We start from the raw sequence: 20,980 nt of genomic DNA, 5'->3' as shown, positions 1-20,980 counted from the left end.
TCTGAAACAATTTTTGAAACAAATCAGTGTCATATAGAAACTAGAAAAGATTTAAACATTCAGCTTTGCGTGTGCAGGGGTGTATGCCTTATTTTCTCTGTTATACAGAGAATAATGACACTAGTATGTTAATCTTCATGCCACATTGAGAATGTTGTGCAGGTAACAGGAATGAGGCCTAACAAGAAACAGCCCTTAAACTAAGAACTAAACACCAAATCATTTCTCTTCCCCTGTGTTGTGTTTGATAAGGCTTATCCTAAACATTATATAAAACCCGCCCACATGTAACCATAATGTAGAACATTACATATAACCATACAGATAAATATACATATGTTTATAAATATAAATAAATGCAAAAAAACCCATTTAAGTTGTATACTTTGTTTCTTACACATTTTTCCTTGCAATAATATAGAAACCAATGCTAAAATACTTGAAGTGCTTAAGTTGAGAGTTACCCTACATCTGGATTTTTCTAAGTTTACTACCACAAATCACAGTTAAAATCTTATTACCACTGTAGTGGCAGCATGACAACTAAGGCACTGGCAGGAGGAGATGTTAACCCAAGTTAACATAAACTCATGTCCCCTGTTACCTGTCCCTACTTTTGGATAAATACAGTACACGGCAGATATATTTTTGGATATAATGAAATCAGGTTAACTATATTTTTAATCCTTGTGAACTCACCTTTGTTGCGATTCTCAATAGCTCCATCTTGTTTCTTATCTGTAGGAACAAAATGGGAATTAAAGCTTTCCCAAAGAAATGAAGACAGCCATGCTAAATTATGCAAAGGTAGTTCACATTTCTATAAGAGAACTGTTATACCATGGTGTGTAGTTGTATAGATTAGAAAGCATTTGGCTTGTAATGACCCCCTGGGTCAATCACTCCCTGGGTCTTAACCAGAAGTACTCCAAAATATTTGGGGCCATCTACGCTTGTTTGATTTCTCCATAAGGCTTTACTCTTTTAATCACTCTAATGAACCCAAAGATAGTATAAGAGGATTCAAACTAAACACACATGTAATTCTAAGAAAGTAGAAAAGGGCAGGGGCAGAGAGGGAGGAAGCAATGTCATGAAGACAACAGGCACATGAGAGACCTGTGATGAAAATGACAGCAAATACCAGGTATACAAGATAGAGGAGAGCCAACTACGTAAAACTGGTATATGGATGTGAAGAATAGGCCAATGAGACTACCAGTGAGGGGAATTCTCCAAATTGGCTTAAATTTGAACAAAACAGAAAGATGATAATGTCTGAAGCAAGAAAATAATCATGGAGGGAATGAGTCTATTCACTGCAGCAGGCAGTGAAATACTAAAAATGACAAAGAGGAGGCAGAGCCATTCAGCTAATTTTTCTTCCAACTTCTCTATCTAGAAGAGTGATCCTGAAATTGGGAAACGTGGAACAAACAGAGTCAGAAAGGAACAGATGCTCAAGATCGAGGAGGAGACAGTAAGAGAATATCTAGCTACTTCCAACGAGCTCTGAATCTGGAGAGATACCAGACGGCTACATTCCAGACTAGGAAGAAACAGATTACCCTGAACTGCTTTTGAGTAACGGCCAAAGCCGTCAAGGGAATGGGGTAAGGGCTGAAGTCCACAGATAGAAAAAATGTCCCGTTCTATGAAGAAAACAAAAACCAAAAAACACAGCCCCCAGAATAAAAAATGACAGACAATGAGTTAGATGTTCATTCCTGGGAATATTTTGACTGGATTAACAAAAACAGAGGTAAAAGATCTTAGAGAAAATAGTGTTTATTGGAGAAGACACTGTGGGATCAATTAAATAAAGTGATGATATGAACTTCCCTTCCTTATCAAACAGGGTCCACTGACCTCAGACTCCTATAAATTAGGATGCAGCATAGTGTATGGTTAAGAGCACAGAATCTTGAGACAAATAAGCAGGACTGATCTGCCACTTACTAGATCTTTGACCTGGAGCAAGTACTTAACCTCTTTAAGCCTCGGGTTACTCATCAATAAAAAGAGTAATATCTTTGTCACTTGGTTGGGAGTACTAAGGAGATAGTGTACATAGCATTCAGTAAACGGCATCATTATTACTGGGTTTCCAGTTGCCTTCCTTCCACTCTACCTTAAACCTAAGCAGGTATGGGAAGGGCTGCAGGAGGACTGGGGACAGCAGAACTTAGAATGAGGGTCTTGTTACCTTCATTTGCAGTCACCACTTCTCAGGTACACTTTTGTTTGAACTAAAACTTTCAAAACCGAAGACAAAACCCAAAGAACAAAACATTCAAATATTAAAAACATGGTTGTAGTTACAGGAAACCAAGGATTTAGCAAGGTTTTTATTGTAGAAGATCTCAAAACACTTATGTGAAAGAGAAATATGGGCTTACTAACCTAGGTAATATTAAATAAATCCAAGCGGTTAAGCCACAGTAAACTGCTGTCAACTTGAAGAGAAAAACCTGTAGAGGAGCAATCTGGAGTGGGAGAAGAGGGTAGTACAGCAGATACTTAGAAACAAGCTGGGGAGGGCTTTTTAAAAAAGTGACATATCCCCAGCTAAGTAATTCTGGGCTGTCTCCCTACATACGACAGAGTTACTTGTAAGATCCTTGTGCATAAACTATGGTTACCAATTTTTGCTGAGGACAGATCACTTGTAGGGATAGCAAGCAGATACAACGGGTCAAGATCGAATTTCTAAAAACTTCTTATCTAACACTTTGGGCTAAATGTAACAAAAGAAATATAACAGGTGTCAGTAAAGTCTTCACCTTATGCCTAAAAACTGACTACTGAAGTACGGACTGGGAAATGTGAAGAGTAGAAAACGTGAAATAGATTAAAAGCTCACCGAGACCAAAATGTGATATGGTTGACAAAGAAAGCTATCACTGAATTAGCAGAAAAGATAACCAAATAGGAAGGAAGAGTTTAAATCATTTTGCTGGTCAGATAACAGAGATGCTAAAACTAAAGAATAAACAGAATAAAGCCAATGAAAGTGTTCAAAGAGATGCTGAATTTGTCCAGCTACGGTTAGGGGCACTGACACAGTCACGAAAGGTCCCTGAAGGACTGTAAAATCAACAAGAAAAATTGAGAAATGGAGGGCTCTACTCATGCTACCCTTGAAAGCACTATACTAACTTTTTGTACAACTTTTCATATCAGAACTTCATAAAAGAAGAGGATTTTTTTTGTACCAGTCCTTATAACCAGTTCATTTCCAAATACCAATTCTTAAAGAAAACTGCTAATCTTACTTTTCTTTTCCTTTTTCTTTTCATCTTTCTTCTCTTCTTCTTCACCTCCAGCTCCAAGTAAGGTAAAGATAATTCCAGTTTGAGAATTAACACCTACAGCAGTAACTACCATTCTTCCAGAACCTTCCATTACATGAGTACCTACAACAGAAAACTTGTTATGGATTTTTTCCTCCCACTTTCAAATTTTAGCCATATTGTCTTTAATATCTAATATTTAAATAAAACCTAAATCTTTATATTTAAGGTTTTAACTCTGTAATCCATGTTGTATGAATTCAAATCTCCCTCCACCACTCGTTTATCATCATGTGACATTGGCAAATTATAATATCTCAATTCCTCACCCATGAGATGAGGATAACAGTACCTACATTTTATATAAACAATGAGAGTCAAATAAGCCTACAAATGTAAAGTGCTTTGCACGTTGCCTGGAGTCCATGGGGGTTCAAGAGATACACATTACTTTTAATTATAAAATTATTATGGTGATCATTATTGACATTTCTCTGAGAAAAACAAATGCCCCATTTACCACACCCAACCTAAATACCTAAGGCAGCTTTCATCCCAGCCAGTCTAGAGTACTGCAGCAGCCTCCCAGCTAGTCTGTCTTTCCAGTTCATCCTTACATCAGTTCTAATCTTCCTAAAATGTGAATGTTTTCACAATCATCACATGGTTCAAAAACCTCTAATTCTACACTGCCTACTGGGTTAAGTCTAAGATCTTCACCTTGAAACCAACCAGCCAACCTTCCAAACTTTTCGTCCACTACTCTACCATAAAATTCCATTATGGAAACCAGGGAACAGAGATGGGAACACTGGTTGTATTCTTACAACAATTTTGCAAGATGATAGGCATTATTATTCCGATTTTCTAGAAATTTGCCCAAACTTACACAACTATTAAGTGGCAAGACAAAGATTCAATGCAGTTCTGTCAGGAGAAAAAGGGCATATTCTTCTTATAATGCCAATACGTTTGCTTACTATTCCCCAACTTGTACATCCACATCTCTGCATCTTTTTCGCTAATTAAAAGCCTTCCCACATCAAAACCAACTCTTTGTTCTGAACTCTCAACAGTCTTCCTTATAGTTATTATGTATTTACTCCATCTCCTAGTTTACAACCATATGGAAGACAGGTTCTGTAGCCCTTACCACCATCTTATATACCAAGTCAATACACAAAGGTTATTTATTAAATAAAGTCATAAAGCATATGTACTTATTCCACAAGTTAGAAATTTATTATTTGTCTACTGATTACTGGGAGAACTTATCCACTGTGAATTTCTTAGGCCTTTGGTTTTCTTGCTTTTAAAAATCTATATTCTAAATACTTCACTAGTTATTAGCTTCTCTGTCAGTGAAAAGGCAAGGGAAACAAGAAATAAAGTTCGAGATAGTGAAACAGTATTTAATGAGCAACTTCTACATGTTAAAGACAAGTTCTTTCTTTTAACCATTCTGGCTTTTGGCAGATTTAAATTTTTTATATTCTGTTCCTCTTTACCACAGGTAATCAGATGTTGGCAGTTACTGTGCTCAGGCAAAGTAAACAGGTTTTATTCTGGTCATATCCCCACTGCTAACTGAATAACTGCTTTTAAAAATCTAAATTTAAAAAGCCAAGAACAGCAGTGAGCGATGGCATCATGAGAATAAATTTAAAAATAAATGCAATTTATGTTTTTTAGTACATTTTTGGAATAGGGAAATAAATGCAGAAAAACTTTCCCACCCACATTACGATAAGGGACTCTGCAAAGTTATTTCAGTCTTTTCTTTAACCATGGAAAATTTACAGAGTTCCTGTGGTACACTTGATGTGTCAGGGGCCCGAATCTACATAAAGCTTACTCCCAATCTCTGTTAAAACAGAAAAGGACCAAAGTTCAATTAAAGGACATCAACCTGAAGAGGTAGTAAGCACTTTGTAAGTGAGCTAGATGTACATAAAAGTCCATGCAGTACATATGGCAAAATGGCAAGAGAATACCATCTCAGTTTGCCAAATATCATGGCCCATGATAGTTAAGATATGATTAGATTCCTTCCCTTCCTTGGAAAAACTATAGGTTTTGTTTGGTTAATAATTATAGTTTCTTAGAGGTATAGCAAGGAATAAGTAAAATGAGTACACATTATACTTAAATACATCATACTTAACATATTCAAGATATTCCTGTCTATTTGAAATGAATTACAAGTATACCCATGTAAAGAAAAGGCCAAATAGAATGTTCTTGGTAGAGTAGGATTTTGAAGTTGTACAAATCCCAAGATTTTTCCGAAGAAGTTAAGTCTATTGTAATTGGGAACTCTACCCTTTTATATTGTGTTTATGAATGCATACATATGTAATACTCTGATTTTTAGTGGTAGTATGTTTCGCAATAAGCTTTTTAGGCACATATTTGCCAATATTAAAAAGGTAACAGATAAACTTAAGTATACACCCGGAAGTTGTGACCCTCACTTAACTGATTCTTGTCACAGTGACTCTGGTTTCAGTGAAGCCATGTTCAATCAAAATATAAAATTTACAAAGAACTGAAAAATTATAGCTGCCAAGTTATTACATAGTTAAATCTGCAGAAATCTCCTTACAATGTATTGTTAGCATTCCATTAACATCTGAAAATGATAATAGAAGACAAACAGGCAACATTCTGCTTGCCTCAAATTCTAGTATAATTCAATCTAACACACATATGTAAACAACTGTCTTATAGGCAATTTTGTAAATTCTATAAAGAATACTAGCAAATTAAGAGTAAAAACCTGGAAATCAAACGTAAAGGAACTGGCATACTTTTGGAGGCAGGTTGTAGTACTCTTGCTTCCTCTCACTGAGCATTTTAGAAGGCAGGTTGTGAATTTTCCCATCATCCCTTCCCTTTCATTTCCCATTAAGCTCACGTCAGGCTATCACCGTTACTGTCACAAGAGCCTACCAAGTAGACACTCCCATCCCCATTTCAAACAGTGCCCTCACCTGTACAAATCCTCTTCCTTCTCAGAACATGTCCTACCTATGTGCAAATTCAATCCTCCTTAGTACATGTGGTGCTACTCTTGGGCCTTCTGTTGATTAGCCATGTGATCTTTGATAAATAGCTTTTCTCAGATTTACTCCTTGGTAGTTGGATGCAGGAGTTGGATTAGATACATTTTAAGAATTTTATCGTTAAACACACACACACACCTGTCCTCTACAGATCATCACAGACAGTTCACTAATTTGCTTTAAAAATATAATCATTCTTTAATTTTACACATCAACAGGCCTTAAGAATAAATGTAATACAGAAAAACACAAAAGTAGAAATCATTAGGCTTATATTTTAGTTTTATCATTATCATCACTGACTCTCAAAAATCTCTTGATTTTTTTTATTCATGTTCCTCATTTGTAAAATATGGCTCTGGTTTCAAAGATCTCTAATATCTCTGCCAACTTAGAAAAAAAAAACCCCAACAAATCCCTGAGGATTATAAGGCTAGAAGCTAACATAAAATAGAGTCCTTCACCATGTAGGCTCTTAGGGAATCTATGTTTGCTGACAATGGTGTATAGTTGTGGAGGAGTAAAAAGTTCAAAGATACAAAAGGAAATCATACCTGATAGAAGTAAGGGATCCTTATCTAAAGACTTCTTCACATGATCAGATTCACCAGTCAATGAGCTTTCATCAATTTTAAGATCATTGCCTTGAATTAGTATGCCATCAGCAGGAAGAAGATCACCTAAAACAAAGAGCAATTGTAATGTACACTGTAAACAAGATTAAAATAACTTTACTCCTAACATCAGAGGTATTGCTCTTTTTCACTTACCATATTTCACCTGAGCAATATCTCCAACAGTAATGTCAGCTACAGGTATCTGAATGACCTGACCACCCCTGATGACCGTGAACTTCTGTTCTTGTTCAATTCGACTCTGCAAACCTCTAAACTGTTTTTCCTTACTCCAGTCATTGAAAGCTGTTACTAATACTACACACACTACTGATAAGAGGATTGCAGCTCCTTCAATCCAACCAGTTTCACCTTCACCTTCTTCCTCTCCAACAGAAACTTCTCCACAAACTGTACAGAAAGAAAGAAAATGCTATCAAAAAAAGATTATAAACAGACAAGCAATAAGTTAATTACAATGTTTACATACCTTGCTAATTTTACTCTAAACACCTTACTGAACTCAAAGCATTCCACAATGACAAGAATGCAAACTATGTCAATTTCAAGTTGTCTTCCTTTGAAGATTCTCACCCTCAGGACAGGGCGGCAGTCTAGGGCACTAGATAAGAGTAAGGACACTGAGCAAGATTAAATCTCAGTTTCCAGGCAAGTTCTTAATCTGTCAACACCACCTACCACAGAGTCCTGAGGATTCAATGAGAGAACATTTGGAAAGTAGGTAGAGCAGTGATTGAGAATTCCTTCACACCTGACAAATGGTTAATGCTATCAATTATTATGTATGTTAGACAAAATATACATGAAATCTTAAGTATTATGTGCTACCCATGAATCATGCTTACTTACTGTATCAATTTTACAGGAGTACAAGCAAAACTTGGTTTCCATAACATGAAAAGGTAAGCAAAGTGCTACTCTTTAATCCAACTATTTGGGTACTTACTCTAGATGCCAGACATTATTTTAGGATCTGAGAGTCCCTCTCCTCACAAAACCCATACTCAGTCAAGTAGGTGCAGATAGTATAGGAAGACTTCATAAAATAAAACACAAATAATCAATTTCAATATAGTAAATGCCATAAAGAAAATAAAGGATGGTGATATGCTATCAAATGAAGGAAGGGACTAACTGGTTGTGTGAACACAGAAGGTCCCTCAGACGTGTCCATGACATCTGAGCTAGAAGCCAAGTGATAAAAGAGAACTAGCCATATAATTGCTTTAGAGCATTCCAGGGAAAGATTAAAATCAGTAAAAAGGTTTTTATGGCATAAAAAATTTATAGGAGAATGGAAGGGGGAAAGAACCCCAAAAACTCAAATTTTAGAGTAAAAAACGTTGAAGAAAGAACGATGAAATAATGCTGTTTGGATTGTGGGTTATAATCTGTTTGAGTCTAAAATCAATTCAGTGGCTCATGACTAGCATTTTGAAAAAGGATACAGAACAAAATAAAAAGAATATACATATAATAGAGGTAAGTATTTTTTCTTGGAAGTTTACTTTGGGTATTTATAAACTCACACGAAGGAATATGTTTTTCTGCATTCTTACATAACTTTCTTACTGAGGGTTGAGCTCAAAGTCTGAAAAATCAATGGTTCTCTTAGGACACAAAAAGCAGGAAAAAGGTTATTCAGAAGAAAAGAATGAGTAAATGAATGATACTAGAAATGATTAAAACATGTTCCAGAATAGATGCATGAGCCAAAGAAATGATGTGAAGTATAAGGATGTTGAATAAAGATTAGTCCAGGAGAGGTATGTGGGACAGATGAGGTCAGAGAAGACAAAGACTAGAATAAAATTAACTGGTGGTAGTGAAATGGAAGGAATGAGGAGATTTAAAAAAAAAAAAAAAAAGGAAAGAAAGAAAAGAAAAAGAAAAAGAAAAAGAAAAAGAAAAAAAAATCCTGAGGCCTATCAGCAGGATTCAGCCATCAATGGGTACAAGCCCATGCTCTCCAAAGGAGACAGCAGGACAATCTGTCGAGAGCGCTGACTTCTTCATCCAAATATTAAAACTTGTCTTTGAATTACACTCAAGCTGAAGAAATGACCATGTGCTTTTGTACACAATTACTAGTTAAATGAACTTACGGTTTACAATGTTTGAAACAGTAAAAGGGGTAGGACAGCTTCTCCTTCCCCTCCACCTGCCCAGAAGACAGGAGATGTGCTCCAGGTAAAGAGCAGATGAAAGCTGAAGTGCCATGTTGACCAACTTGAAATACAGTTAAAACATTATCTTCCAACATGAAATGCCATGCTGACCAACTTGAAACACAGCTAAAATATTATCTTCCAAATGAAGCATTTCAATGGGTTTTGATTTTGATCTCATTTTGTTAAAAATGTAAAAATGCAATACTTTTTAATAGTGTACAAGAACAACAAATTGAAAGCAGAAGATAGATGGGGTACTTGGATGCCTCAGTTCACTAAGCATCTGACTTAGGCCCAGGTCATGATCTCACCATTAGTGAGTTCGAGTCCTGTGTCTGGCTGTGTGCTGACAGCTCAAAGCCTGCAACCTGCTTTCAATCATGTCTCTCTCTCTCTGTTCCTCCCCCATTTGCACTCTCCTTCTCTCTCTCTCAAAAATAAATAAGCATTAAAAAAAATTAAAAAAAGCAGAAGATGGAATTTACCAGTTGTATGTAAAAAAAAAAAACAAAACCCTTTTGTGTAACTGGTGGATGGGATATCATCAGTGAGTACACTTCTTGCATGTGGATTTACAAAATGTTATGTTTCTTTTCAGCTGTGAGAAATGTTAAAACCAAGTTCTGAAATAAACCAAATTCAGAACCCAATCAAGGGAAATCAAGGTTAAATCAAAATTATAAACTAATGTATATTCAATCATGTTATCAATAATGATATTTCATGGTTACTAAACATCAAAATATGAAACCTCATTTCATCTTTTTAATATTTCAATTTATATTTTTGCATATGTTTAAAGTTTTTTTTTTTTTAATTTTTTTATTTATTTCTAGGAGAGAGAGAGAGAGATAGCGTGAGCAGGGGAGGGTCAGAGAGAGAGGGAGTCACAGACTGAAACAGGCTCCAGGCTCTGAGCTGGCAGTCAGCACAGAGCCCGACGCAGGGCTCGAACCCACGAACCGCGAGATCATGACCTAAGCAAAGTCGGACGCTTAACCGACTAAGCCACCCAGGCGCCCCAATTTTTGCATATGTTTAAAACTTACACATTATAAACATACATTATAAACATAAAATACATTATATAGATAGCTTTATATATATATAATTCATAAATGCATCCTTTGGATATATGTGCATATTTCTTCCTGATAAGGTATACAACCAAAAAAGTTTAAAGATCAATACAACAAAGATTAAGGGAAAAAGAACTATGAGACAATTATATTATTTTCAGCTTTAAATCTCACATGCATATTTAGAACTAGATGACTAAATATTTCAAAAGAGAACATGAAGCAAGTTGATGCCATATTTCAATACATACAGTTCTACCTTAAATTATAGATACATTTAGAATGATTTTGAAACAGATAGTAGTAAAGTACTTCTAAAAATTAAATCCTTTTCCTGCTGATCACTACAAATTTTTAGAGTAGTTGCAGGGAAAAAATAATTACAAAAATCAAAGTTAGGGGACTGTACTTTACCAGTTATGTGTGTATATATATGTACACACACACACACACACACACACACACACATCTATCTAATAACACTTTCAGGAAAGTCGGAGAATAAATATAATAATAAAAATCTCTTTCACCAAAGGTGTTCTCCTGTAAACACATTCACCTGAGAGAGATGCACAATCTAATTTCAGTCTGTGCTCTCTACCACAAGGCAAATATTCGCATTCTTAAAATTCTCTACTTGAGCTATTTCTTGAATGATGTATCAAGTATGTACATTAACAGTATAAAGAATCAGTTCTCAAAAAGTGTTGTCTAGGAACCCCAGGAGGATCCCCCAAAGTCAAAACTATGTAATAATACTAAGATGTAATTTGCATTCTATTTCAGGAATGTGTAGTGGAATTTTCCAAAGACTACATTACGTGTGCTAACACAAGACACTAAATGCAAAAGCAGATAAGAATCCAGTTATCTTCAATTATGCCAGACCTTAAAGAGATACAAGGAAATGAAGAACGCTAATACTCTTTTCATTACTTAATTTAAAATTTCATTAATAGTTACAGCAATTATATTTATTCTAATACAACACTTAGATATAATTTTTAAATGCACTGATACAGTATTTTTAAATTTCTCAATTTTAATTAAGAATACAGTAAATATCTACATATATAGTTCATGTAATCAAAATCTGTTTGTGGAGTCCTTAATATTTTGAGTATAAAGGGGCCCTAAGACCAAAGTTTTGAGAAGATGGTATTACACTAGTAACTAAAGATGTGTTTACTATATGAGCTATAATGCTTATTTTTACACCATCAGTACTAATAAGAAATTTTGATACTTTAGATTTCTATGACTACAGATTTACTACTTAGTGTTAAAATATACATTATGAAAAGATACATGGAGTACACTAATAAATGTTTTAAAAATGCAAATACTAACATTTCACCATCGAGCAAAAATATCTTTGTATGTTTTATTAACACCTTCTAGCAGATTCTGACTCTTTTTAATGTGTCTTATGACACTGACATTTTTAAAGTATCTTCCCAGTTGGATCTAATGCCGGTATTCTCCTTAAGCAAATTTGGGAAAGGGCTTGTCACTACATGCTACAAATGAAGCAGTCCAAATTCTAAAAAGATCTGTCTTTGTTAGTAACAAAATCCATTTCCATTGAAAATATTTTTCTTTAGTCTTCTTATCATCTTGGGGGAAAAATGTTAAAAGTAAAAAACAAAAAAACAAAACAAAACCCAAACTTCATAATCTGCTAACTCACTGAATTCTAGAAAACCAATCCTCAATATTCTTTGATAGTTGGGTAAATTGACTACAGAATTTACCTATATGTTGAACATGGTATGACCTTCCCTTTACATATAAAACATTCCATATACATTTACACACCCTCCTGCCTACCCACAGATGTACACATACACATACATGAGTACCCCAAGACATACAAAACATTTTAAAATCTGGGACAATATATATCAAAAGGGTACAGCAGTAATCTCTAAGAAGTGAGATTTTTGGTGAATATTATTTCCTATGAATGGTCATTTTCCTCTCCTAATCTTTCCACAGCAAAGTATGTATTATTTACTTAATAAAAAAATAATCTGACTCAATGTTGACAAGAATATTACGTAATTTTTTTCTCATTTGGGCCAGTGATTCTCAACCACAGGAAATTTTGTCCCCTATCAGAAATCTGGCAATGTTTGGAGAAGTTCTGGTGGCCTCAACTGGAAAGTGGTATAGTGCAGGGCAAGAAAGAATGCTCTGGTGTAAAATGTAAACAGAGCTGTTGTTGAAAAATTCTACTTTCAGATAAACTAATTCCGTGACCTACTTTCTAAAACAAACAAAAAAACAAAACAACTCTCACATGAGTTCCAGGCATACCTTTAATGGAATTCCTTTAAAATTATTACTTAAGCTAACTTTTAGAGTTAGCAAATATTTATTTAGCTCTTTATAACTTGAAAGGCCTAAGAATAAAGTTTTTACAAATAAAAATATTGGTATATCACTCTTCTGATATAGAATTAATACTACTGGTTTACTCTATAGCTATTTAAATATAGTGACCAAAACCCAAGCTAGACACCTTAGCAGTTATAGAATGTACTGTCAAGGAATATCTATTTTTAAAAAATTTGTTAAAAAGAGAATAAGAAATTTTAAAAGAGAAATGAAGAACACAGAAAGGCAGGAGAAGGACAAAACCATAGTAGCTACAAGTTAAAGCAGATCTACCACTGTATGATATACTTTTCCATTAGTCAAGATAAGTTGTAGTATAAACATTTCTAGAATGGCAAAGCAATTACCCAAATCATGCATATAATAATACAATTTAAGAACTTGAAAAACAGTTACAGAGAAGGAGAGAGGCAAACCATAAGCGACTCTTAAATACTGAGAACAAACTGAGGGCTGATGGGGGTTGGAGAGAGGGGAAAGCAGATGATGGGGGTTGAGGAGGGCACTTGTTGGGATGACCACTGGGTGTGGTACGGAAACCAATTTGACAATAGATTATATTTAAATAAAAGAAAAAAAGAACTTGAAAAATAAGGAATTAGTGAAGAGAACAGAATTTTGTTTTCATACTGATTTCCAAAAGATTATTAAAAATCCCAAAATTAAAAACTACAATTACTTTAATATAATGTTTCAAGACCTTAAAAACCATGATGGTACAAACCACATCGTATATGTGGCTTAGCTCCTTGCCAACATGTGGTATGCACATATTGGCAGGTTATTTAACCTCTGTATGTCACGTGGAGGTGATGAACTCAGAGGGCTACTGTAAAATTATCTGAGATGGCATATTTTAACAACAATTAAAAGCACTACTAGAATGTTGTCTAGCACAGTCAATAAATGCCAACCTATTATTATTATATTTAATTTTAAGCAAATGCACTGAAGTTATTAACATCACACCGAATGTCATTTTTTCTTTTTTTCCTTCCCCGATTTACTCACGTGCATTATCCCCTTCTGGAGGTTGATAAAAAGAAAGGCCCAACGATACTATGGCTGCGATTTCTAATATAATTAAAGTGACATCTTGTAATGCTTCCCATACTAATTGAAGAAAGGTTTTTGGCTTTTTAGGAGGTATAAAATTCTTTCCAAACACTGCTTCTCTTCTCTCTATATCTGCAGGGTTTCCACTTAAACCTAGTGAGAAGAAACAAATTTCAGTGAAAAGTTTCACTACCTACAAAACAAAATATTTTACTTAAAACATATTCATTCATTATACTTTAGACTGCAAGATTGGGTCATAAGACGAGATCAAACTGATTTTTATGCATTATACCAAATGAACAGAATTTAAATCACTGAAAAACATGTACAGTGCTTTAAAATATTTCAAGTAGACAGCTCAAGACTGGAGTAAGAATTTTCACTTTTCCAAAATGTTTATTTTTGATCTTACTACTTTATACCATCTTGTAGACTGCCAGAGACCAGGGGTGATATGACAGTTGGATGGGTTTTATATTGGAATTAAACATTTCCCTGACCTTTACTTATGAGGTTTTCCCTCCCAAAATGGGGAATTATGGATTTATTTGATTTACTTACAGCATCTTAGTTATTAACATAATCAGAGAAACTTTTTGATTTTCACTCTTATTTACTAAAGAACAATGAAGCGTTTCTCACAAGCTCTAAAACTTCTCCATTAAAATGTCTGTTATACTTGGACTGATAAAAGATTTGCAAGTCACACACAAAAAAAGGAAATTATGGATGACCTTTCTTTCGAATTTTATTTTTAGGATTTATTTCCAGCTTGAGAAACTGGTATTGCTACTGACTGATAGCACCCACTGTCACTGTAAGGGAAAAGGTGTGTGATAGGACATAATATTTATTGCCTGGAGTGTGGAATTGGAAAGCTGTGAGGGAAGAGGTTAAGAGAGAGTTGGATAACATCAATTTTGCCTTTCCTTTACCGCATCAAGCAGGTCCTCCTCAAATTTAACCCTGCTGATCCTATCAAGCCTAGATATATCCCAAATAGCTAAAGCAAAGTACATACACATTTGTATTTTTGGGGGGGCGGGGGGGGAGGGTATGAAAACAGGCAGCAGTGACACATGTTTCCTTAGTCTGCTTAAAAATATCAAAGAAGGCAAAGATACCAGAATGATACAACTTACAATTTATCATCATAAATTTAAATTTATAATTAATTTAGTTAAATTACTATTTTTTTTTGCAAGAGGTCATCCCAAGAGAACAACAAAGGAGCAAGAATGGAAACCAGCAGACTACTGGGAAGCTTCGGGTTTTCAGGGTTTCAGCTAGTAACCTCAGTATGGAGGCAGGCAGGGAGTAGGAGCGAGAGAACAGAGAACATACGTGGCCACAGACATTTTAAAGTACTTATTTACTTGGTTAAAGGTATCAAGAAGATTCCAGAGAATGTTTTCATTAGCAACTGTAACAAAGTCAGTGCATACTGGGCGGAAAACATTTTAGATTTCTGATGACAAAAGTCATCATCTGAAAAGCTTCACACAGCTCCAGGCTTTGAGATGGAGTTCAGTGGAAAGAAAGGAATGGAAGGACAGCAGTAATTGTGACTGGGGGAAAGACAATATGAGAGAAGAAACTTGCAAATTATAATAATTTAGAATCCACAGTTTCTTCAGACTAGAGCAATGCTCCCCAATTACACCTGGCTGAAACCATTTAACACTGGTCCATGGTTCAATTGAGGGATAGAGGAATCAATGTAGTAAGGTTTTCCACAAAACAAAATTTGTTTTAAAGGACTAAACTTTGAAATGTTCTGAAATTATGTGCTTGCTGCTTTTTTAATTAAATGCCCTTTCTTTTATAAAAAGATATTAAATAGTAAGTTTGTTATATCTTTTATTTTAATGATGTCATTCATATGAGAAGGGTTAAGGCTAGAAACACTCCCCAACATTTAATGATCAGGTAGGGAAAGAAAAGGCAACCCCAAGAAATGGGCAGAGGGGAGGTGGATGGCTCAAGAACAGGCTCATGTAATATATGGAAGCCTACAAAAGGAGAGTTTTCTTAAAGATGAAGATCATGTGGAGAACAGACAACTGACTTTTTGCTAGATGGAGGCTGATGACCTTGATAAAAAATCTTCCAGTGGAATGTTGCGAAGGAAGTCTGATTACAAAGAACTGGAGACAATAGGAATTAGAAAATGGGTGGAAACTATGATTATACGACTTTTTCCAGGAGTATGATGCAGCAGAGAAAAATAAAACAGTAAAAGTGAGTTAAAGTAGATAAATAAATCCATTATGCTTTTTTAAAGATGAGTGACAGATTTAATGGCAAATAATTTACCCGTGGAAATAATCAAGTAGAGAAGACAACACTGATGATACAAGAGACACAGGCTAACACTGGAGTAAAGCCTCTGAAGAGGCAAGAGGAATGGAATTCAGGGTGTAGGTGTTAGCCTGATCTAAGTGCATGCAGGAAAAGGCTTCCATTGTTAAGAGAGAGAAAGCAAAGTTCTTGGGGGAAGGGAGAGAGATGATAAAACTGGTTAATGAGACCATATGGACTTAGTTTTGAAAAGAGTAGATATGACATGAAATCATTAAGTATAGTTTATGAATAAATATAATGACAAATCTTCTGCCCAGTCCCATTGGCTCAACTGACTGTAGGTAGTGGCAATGAGGCCAAGGGCATGTGTGGCCATTTGATCTCCTTATGCCCCAATTAGCTTCACCAAGAGAAAATATAATAAAAAAAACAACAACATCAAAAGCAGTTGTGAAAATGAATAAAGGAAACCTGATTTAAAATGGAGTTGGGAAGCCATGAAGGGAGAGTTCTTGGGCACGTGGCACTCATCTCAACTTACATGAGTAGCAGAAACGAGGAAGATTTCAACATGCCTCAGTAACAGCAAACTGCACACCACTTGCAGCCAGTGAGAAATCACCACAACCTTGAGCTCTTGCTCTTGTCCAGTGAAGTTATTTTCAAAATAACTCACCCCATGTCCTCCCAGAACCTAATAAAAGTTAGCCTCCCCTCTGTCTCTTCGCACTTACCTATGTTTTGCCATAGTCTTCTTGTCCTGAATGGCAATGCCACTGTTATTCCTGAATAAACTCATCTTTATTTAATTAAACTACCATTTGTTTCACTTAAGGTTGACATTACATGGTGTCATGAAGTGGGATCAGAAGGTACAGAACCCCTGGGGAACTAATAAATGTTTGTGGGTCACACCTGAGCCCTCTGTCCTCTCCATTTCTATGAGCCGTCTTCTTCCTTTCCGTTCAGTGGGTTTCCTCTCGGATTCGAATTTAGTTTCTTTGGTTCAGCTCTCTGACTTTATCTGCTTTTGTGAAAGCATTACCCTTCTTGGTGAGCTCTCTTTTGTTTTCTATACTTCTGCTTTGAGTAATGGGATCCATAAAATCCAAAGACTTAAGTAGGCCACCTTCTGACATACCTATCTTTTGTATGTCTGATAATTATGGTTTCAGAAGTTGTAAAATATCTACAAAAATGGCAAAATCTTACTAAAGACAACCTAGAATCACAATGGCCATTATGAGAAATGTTCCAGTTAGATACGACCATTTAAGAAGTACACTTGAAAGCAAGGAGTCCCAAATCAAACAGAATGGGACACCTATTTTTATTGGCATGCAGAAGCTTCCAAATGTCAAAATTCCAAAATAGCTTCATTGAAAGATTTCTTCTATGAGGCTAGTGAAAAAGTAAAGATTCATAAGAGGTACCAAAAAACAAAAGGCTTTAAGACTGGCATAGTAGTCCTACTGTTCTCCTCTTCTTCTGAGTACTCATTCTACAAATCCTGTCTGAGTTGCCTTTACACTCTGCAGAGACTATTAAATTACCTCTTATAACATCACTTGAGACTACAGGTGATACTCTTCAGGTACCTTTCACTCCTTGGTCAAAGGCCACACACTAAAGACCAAACTAAGTAAGGGCTATAGTTAAATAATTTTTTGAACTCAGAGAAAATTCTCTAACGTTTTTTAACTGGATTAACTCCAGAGATTCTGGAAACATAAAAAAGTAGAAAATAAGATGAGAAGCCCTGGTCGGAGCCTGACAGAAAGTTTTGGTAAGCCACTCTTCCCTATGCTCATTGAGGATAACGTAGTTGGATGAGTGAAATAAGCTGTAATGCCATTTAAGTTACAACTCAATTCTTTGAGGAATTAAGAGCAGCAAAACCCTATCTCGCAAATCTTTGTGAGAAACTAGAAATGCAACTCTAGAGACAATTCAAAGTTTACCCATTTCTTTTTGCCAATCCCCAAACCTCCCCTACTAATCTTTAAAGATCTGTAACTTGCATTCTTCCTTGGGTCTCTGAGATGTAAATGCTAAAGTACAAACTTCAAGGAAGTAATTTTTATCAGAAAAAAAAAAACAAAAACAAAAAGGGGGAAAGGTCCTTTAAAACTTAGCTTCAGCTATCTGGGCAGGGAGCCTTAACATCTACCAGAAAAGTTAGATTGAACTTTTACAATGGGTGAAACAGAAGCCATAAGGTCTCTGTGTCTGTTTGTATATTTAAGCGTGTCTATATACGTTTGTTGTATATATGTAGTATTGTCTACCTCCAATAGTGTTACTAAAATTAATTTGTAAAAGAGTTCTATTCAACTGACTCAAATGTGAATTAAGTATTCATAGAAATTCTCAAAAATATAATAGAAAGTAACCTAAATGCTTTTCAGGTCCCCCTGAGTTTGGCAAATAAAAACTGGCTTAGGTTTGGTTTAATTAAAATAGTTGACAGCATTAAATATAATGTAAACATATGACTTTTATTCTACCTGGTTTTAGTAATCAAATAAGTTCATGTTATCTGTTACAAAATTTTTCAACAATAGCAGCTTGGGAAGGTTTTGTCTAACGTCTCATGAAGTTTTTGTAGAAAATCTAAACATAATTGTTAAGAGCGAGTAAACTAAATAGATGTAATAAGTAGGATAAAAAGGTTTTAGGTGAACTTTTTTCAAATAATTTCCCCAAGTCTTTTTGGTAATCTGAAACCTTCAAGTTCTGCTAAATTAAATGATGAGTTAAATTCAATTCATTAACTATCCAGATCATTTCCAAATAAGATAAAATACTGAAACACAGATTACTGAACACAGGACCTAAAAATATTTAAAAGTAAACATGTTTTAGCCATACTTAAAAATTTTCTATGACAAAGTATGTTTTCAGCAATCATAAAAAGAATTTATAAATCTGCCAATTCACAAAATGCTCTTATAAAGATCAGTTCATAATTGTTTATTTCTTTTCACCTTTTTTTTTTTTTTCTTATTTTTGAGAGAGAAATAGCGTGAGCAGGGGAGGGTCAGAGAGAGAGGGAGATACAGAATCTGAAATAGGCTCCAGACTCTAAACTAGATGTCAGCACAGAGCCCGACACGGGGCTCGAACCCAAGAACTGTGAGATCATGACCTGAGCCGAAGCCGGATGCTTAACCGATTAAGCCACCCAGGCGCCCCATGATTGTTTATTTCTTAATTAAAGTTGCTAAGGGTTAAGAATTCTAATTAATATGGGTGCTTAAAACTGCTAGAAATAATGAGGGAAACAACTCTATATGCAAAAAACTTATGATGTGGGCTTTTGGTAAAAGAAGATATAAGGAATATAAATGAATTTTTATTGAGGAAATTTGTCCTAAAGTGAGGCTAGTTATTTGAAAGGAGAAAATATGGGATAAAATCTGAATGTAAAAAAGAGAGTTGTAGGTCTGTGGAAAAGGAATCTTTGTATTAAAAGGAATTTTAATGTGTGGTCAAGCTGGTTAAGATGAAAATAAATTTAGTTAAAAATGAGTTTTAACTTCAAAAGTACAGTGGTACAAAACTGGAATTTGTTTTTTCTCCTACCCAACAATGTTTTCAGGGAAGCTTGGTGGCTCAGTCAGTTAAGCGTCTGACTCTTGGTTGCAGATCAGGTCATGATCTTGCAGTTTCGTGGGTTTGAGCCCTGAATCAGGCTCTATATTGGCAGGGCAGAGCCTGCTTGCAATTCTCTTTCCCTCTGTGTCTCTGCCCTTCCCTCACTCATGCTGTCTCTCTCTCTCTCAAAACAAATAAATAAACTTAAAAAAAAAAAAAAAGAAATATGTTTTCTTAACATTATCTGCTCTTAAGAACAAATTGTAAGCAAAGGCTTTTCTTTACTTTTAATGTAATTTGCCTAGAAAAAGATTGTGTGTTTTGGCTTCATCAATTCTTTGATTACTTTAAAAAAAAAAAAAGCTGAGTCTTTTCAATATTAAAGGAGCTAAGGCTTTTTATAACTATTTAACTTCCTGTATTTTTCTGCAAAGTCTTTGTCACTTTGGTTAAATGGATACCTAAAGTATTGTTTCACAATGACATATGATCCTCTTTGACCAAGTGCACAAATATTTTGATAATAAAAAAAAAGTATTTGTGTATTTTTGAGAAAGAGAGAGAGAGCGCGCGAGCGCGATTGGGCACAAGTGGGGTAGGGGCAGAGAAACAGAGGAAGACACAGAAACCAAAGCAGGATCCAGGCTCCTAGCTGGCAGCACAGAGCCTGCTGCTGGGCTCAAACTCACGAATAGCGAGTTGATGACCTGAGTCAAAGTCAGGCACTTAACTAACTGAACTTCTCAGGTGCCCCAAAATCTTTTGATATTTTTGACAAACTTCCCAAAAAACCAAATCCAAAAGGAAGTATTCTGACATTGAATTAACTTTAAGTTTTTACGGAGGGCCCCTAGAATGTATCAAAGGATTTGTTCTCCTTATAAAAAAAGGCTATGTTAACCTAATCAATTAGACTTTTTGGTATGTTAAATTACATGGGCAGCATTGTTAAAAATAGATGAAGCTAAACCTTCTTAGAATATATTTGCGTAGATCTGTTACTAACATGTCCGAATAATAGCATGGATTTTCTAAAGATCTTATATGCCCTTTTATCATGTTAACATTGTAATTCTAGTTACTTTCGTAAACTGTTAAGTCACAAAATTAATCAAATTTCCTTGTCAACTGCGTTATAATGAACTCTCATGAGGTTTTTAACCATGGCCACTTTTAAGCGTTTTGGCCATTTACAGTTACTGTTTTACTTTGATGCTTATACACGAGTTTCTGCAAAAGCACTCCATCTTGAAGAAGATTCAGGAATGGACTTTTCTAATAACTTTAAGATAATAAAACTGAACTGGGTAAGAATTTCCAGAACTAGTGGCAAAACTGAATTCAAGCAGAACTGGAATTAAAAACATGGGACTAAAT

At 35.1% G+C, this 20,980-nt stretch overlaps 1 protein-coding gene across 1 annotated transcript in view; it reads right to left on the bottom strand.

Annotated features, from left to right (window-relative positions):
- ATP2B1 (ATPase plasma membrane Ca2+ transporting 1) overlaps positions 1-20,980 on the bottom strand; it is a 133,709-nt gene that overhangs the window by 39,915 nt on the left and 72,814 nt on the right. Inside the window, exons 4-8 of the mRNA XM_039240225.1 lie at positions 13,655-13,852; positions 7,129-7,383; positions 6,913-7,038; positions 3,276-3,416; positions 700-738 (exon numbers count right to left, since the gene is read on the bottom strand). Coding sequence (XP_039096156.1) covers positions 700-738; positions 3,276-3,416; positions 6,913-7,038; positions 7,129-7,383; positions 13,655-13,852 — 759 coding nt within the window. The remainder of the gene's footprint in view (positions 1-699; positions 739-3,275; positions 3,417-6,912; positions 7,039-7,128; positions 7,384-13,654; positions 13,853-20,980) is intronic.

This window comes from Hyaena hyaena, unplaced genomic scaffold, assembly GCF_003009895.1.
Source record: "Hyaena hyaena isolate Hyena2069 unplaced genomic scaffold, ASM300989v1 scaffold_170, whole genome shotgun sequence".
NCBI lineage: Eukaryota > Metazoa > Chordata > Mammalia > Carnivora > Hyaenidae > Hyaena > Hyaena hyaena.
Note: the sequence above shows the minus strand (reverse complement) of the source record. Positions and strands in the feature narration are given on the sequence as shown.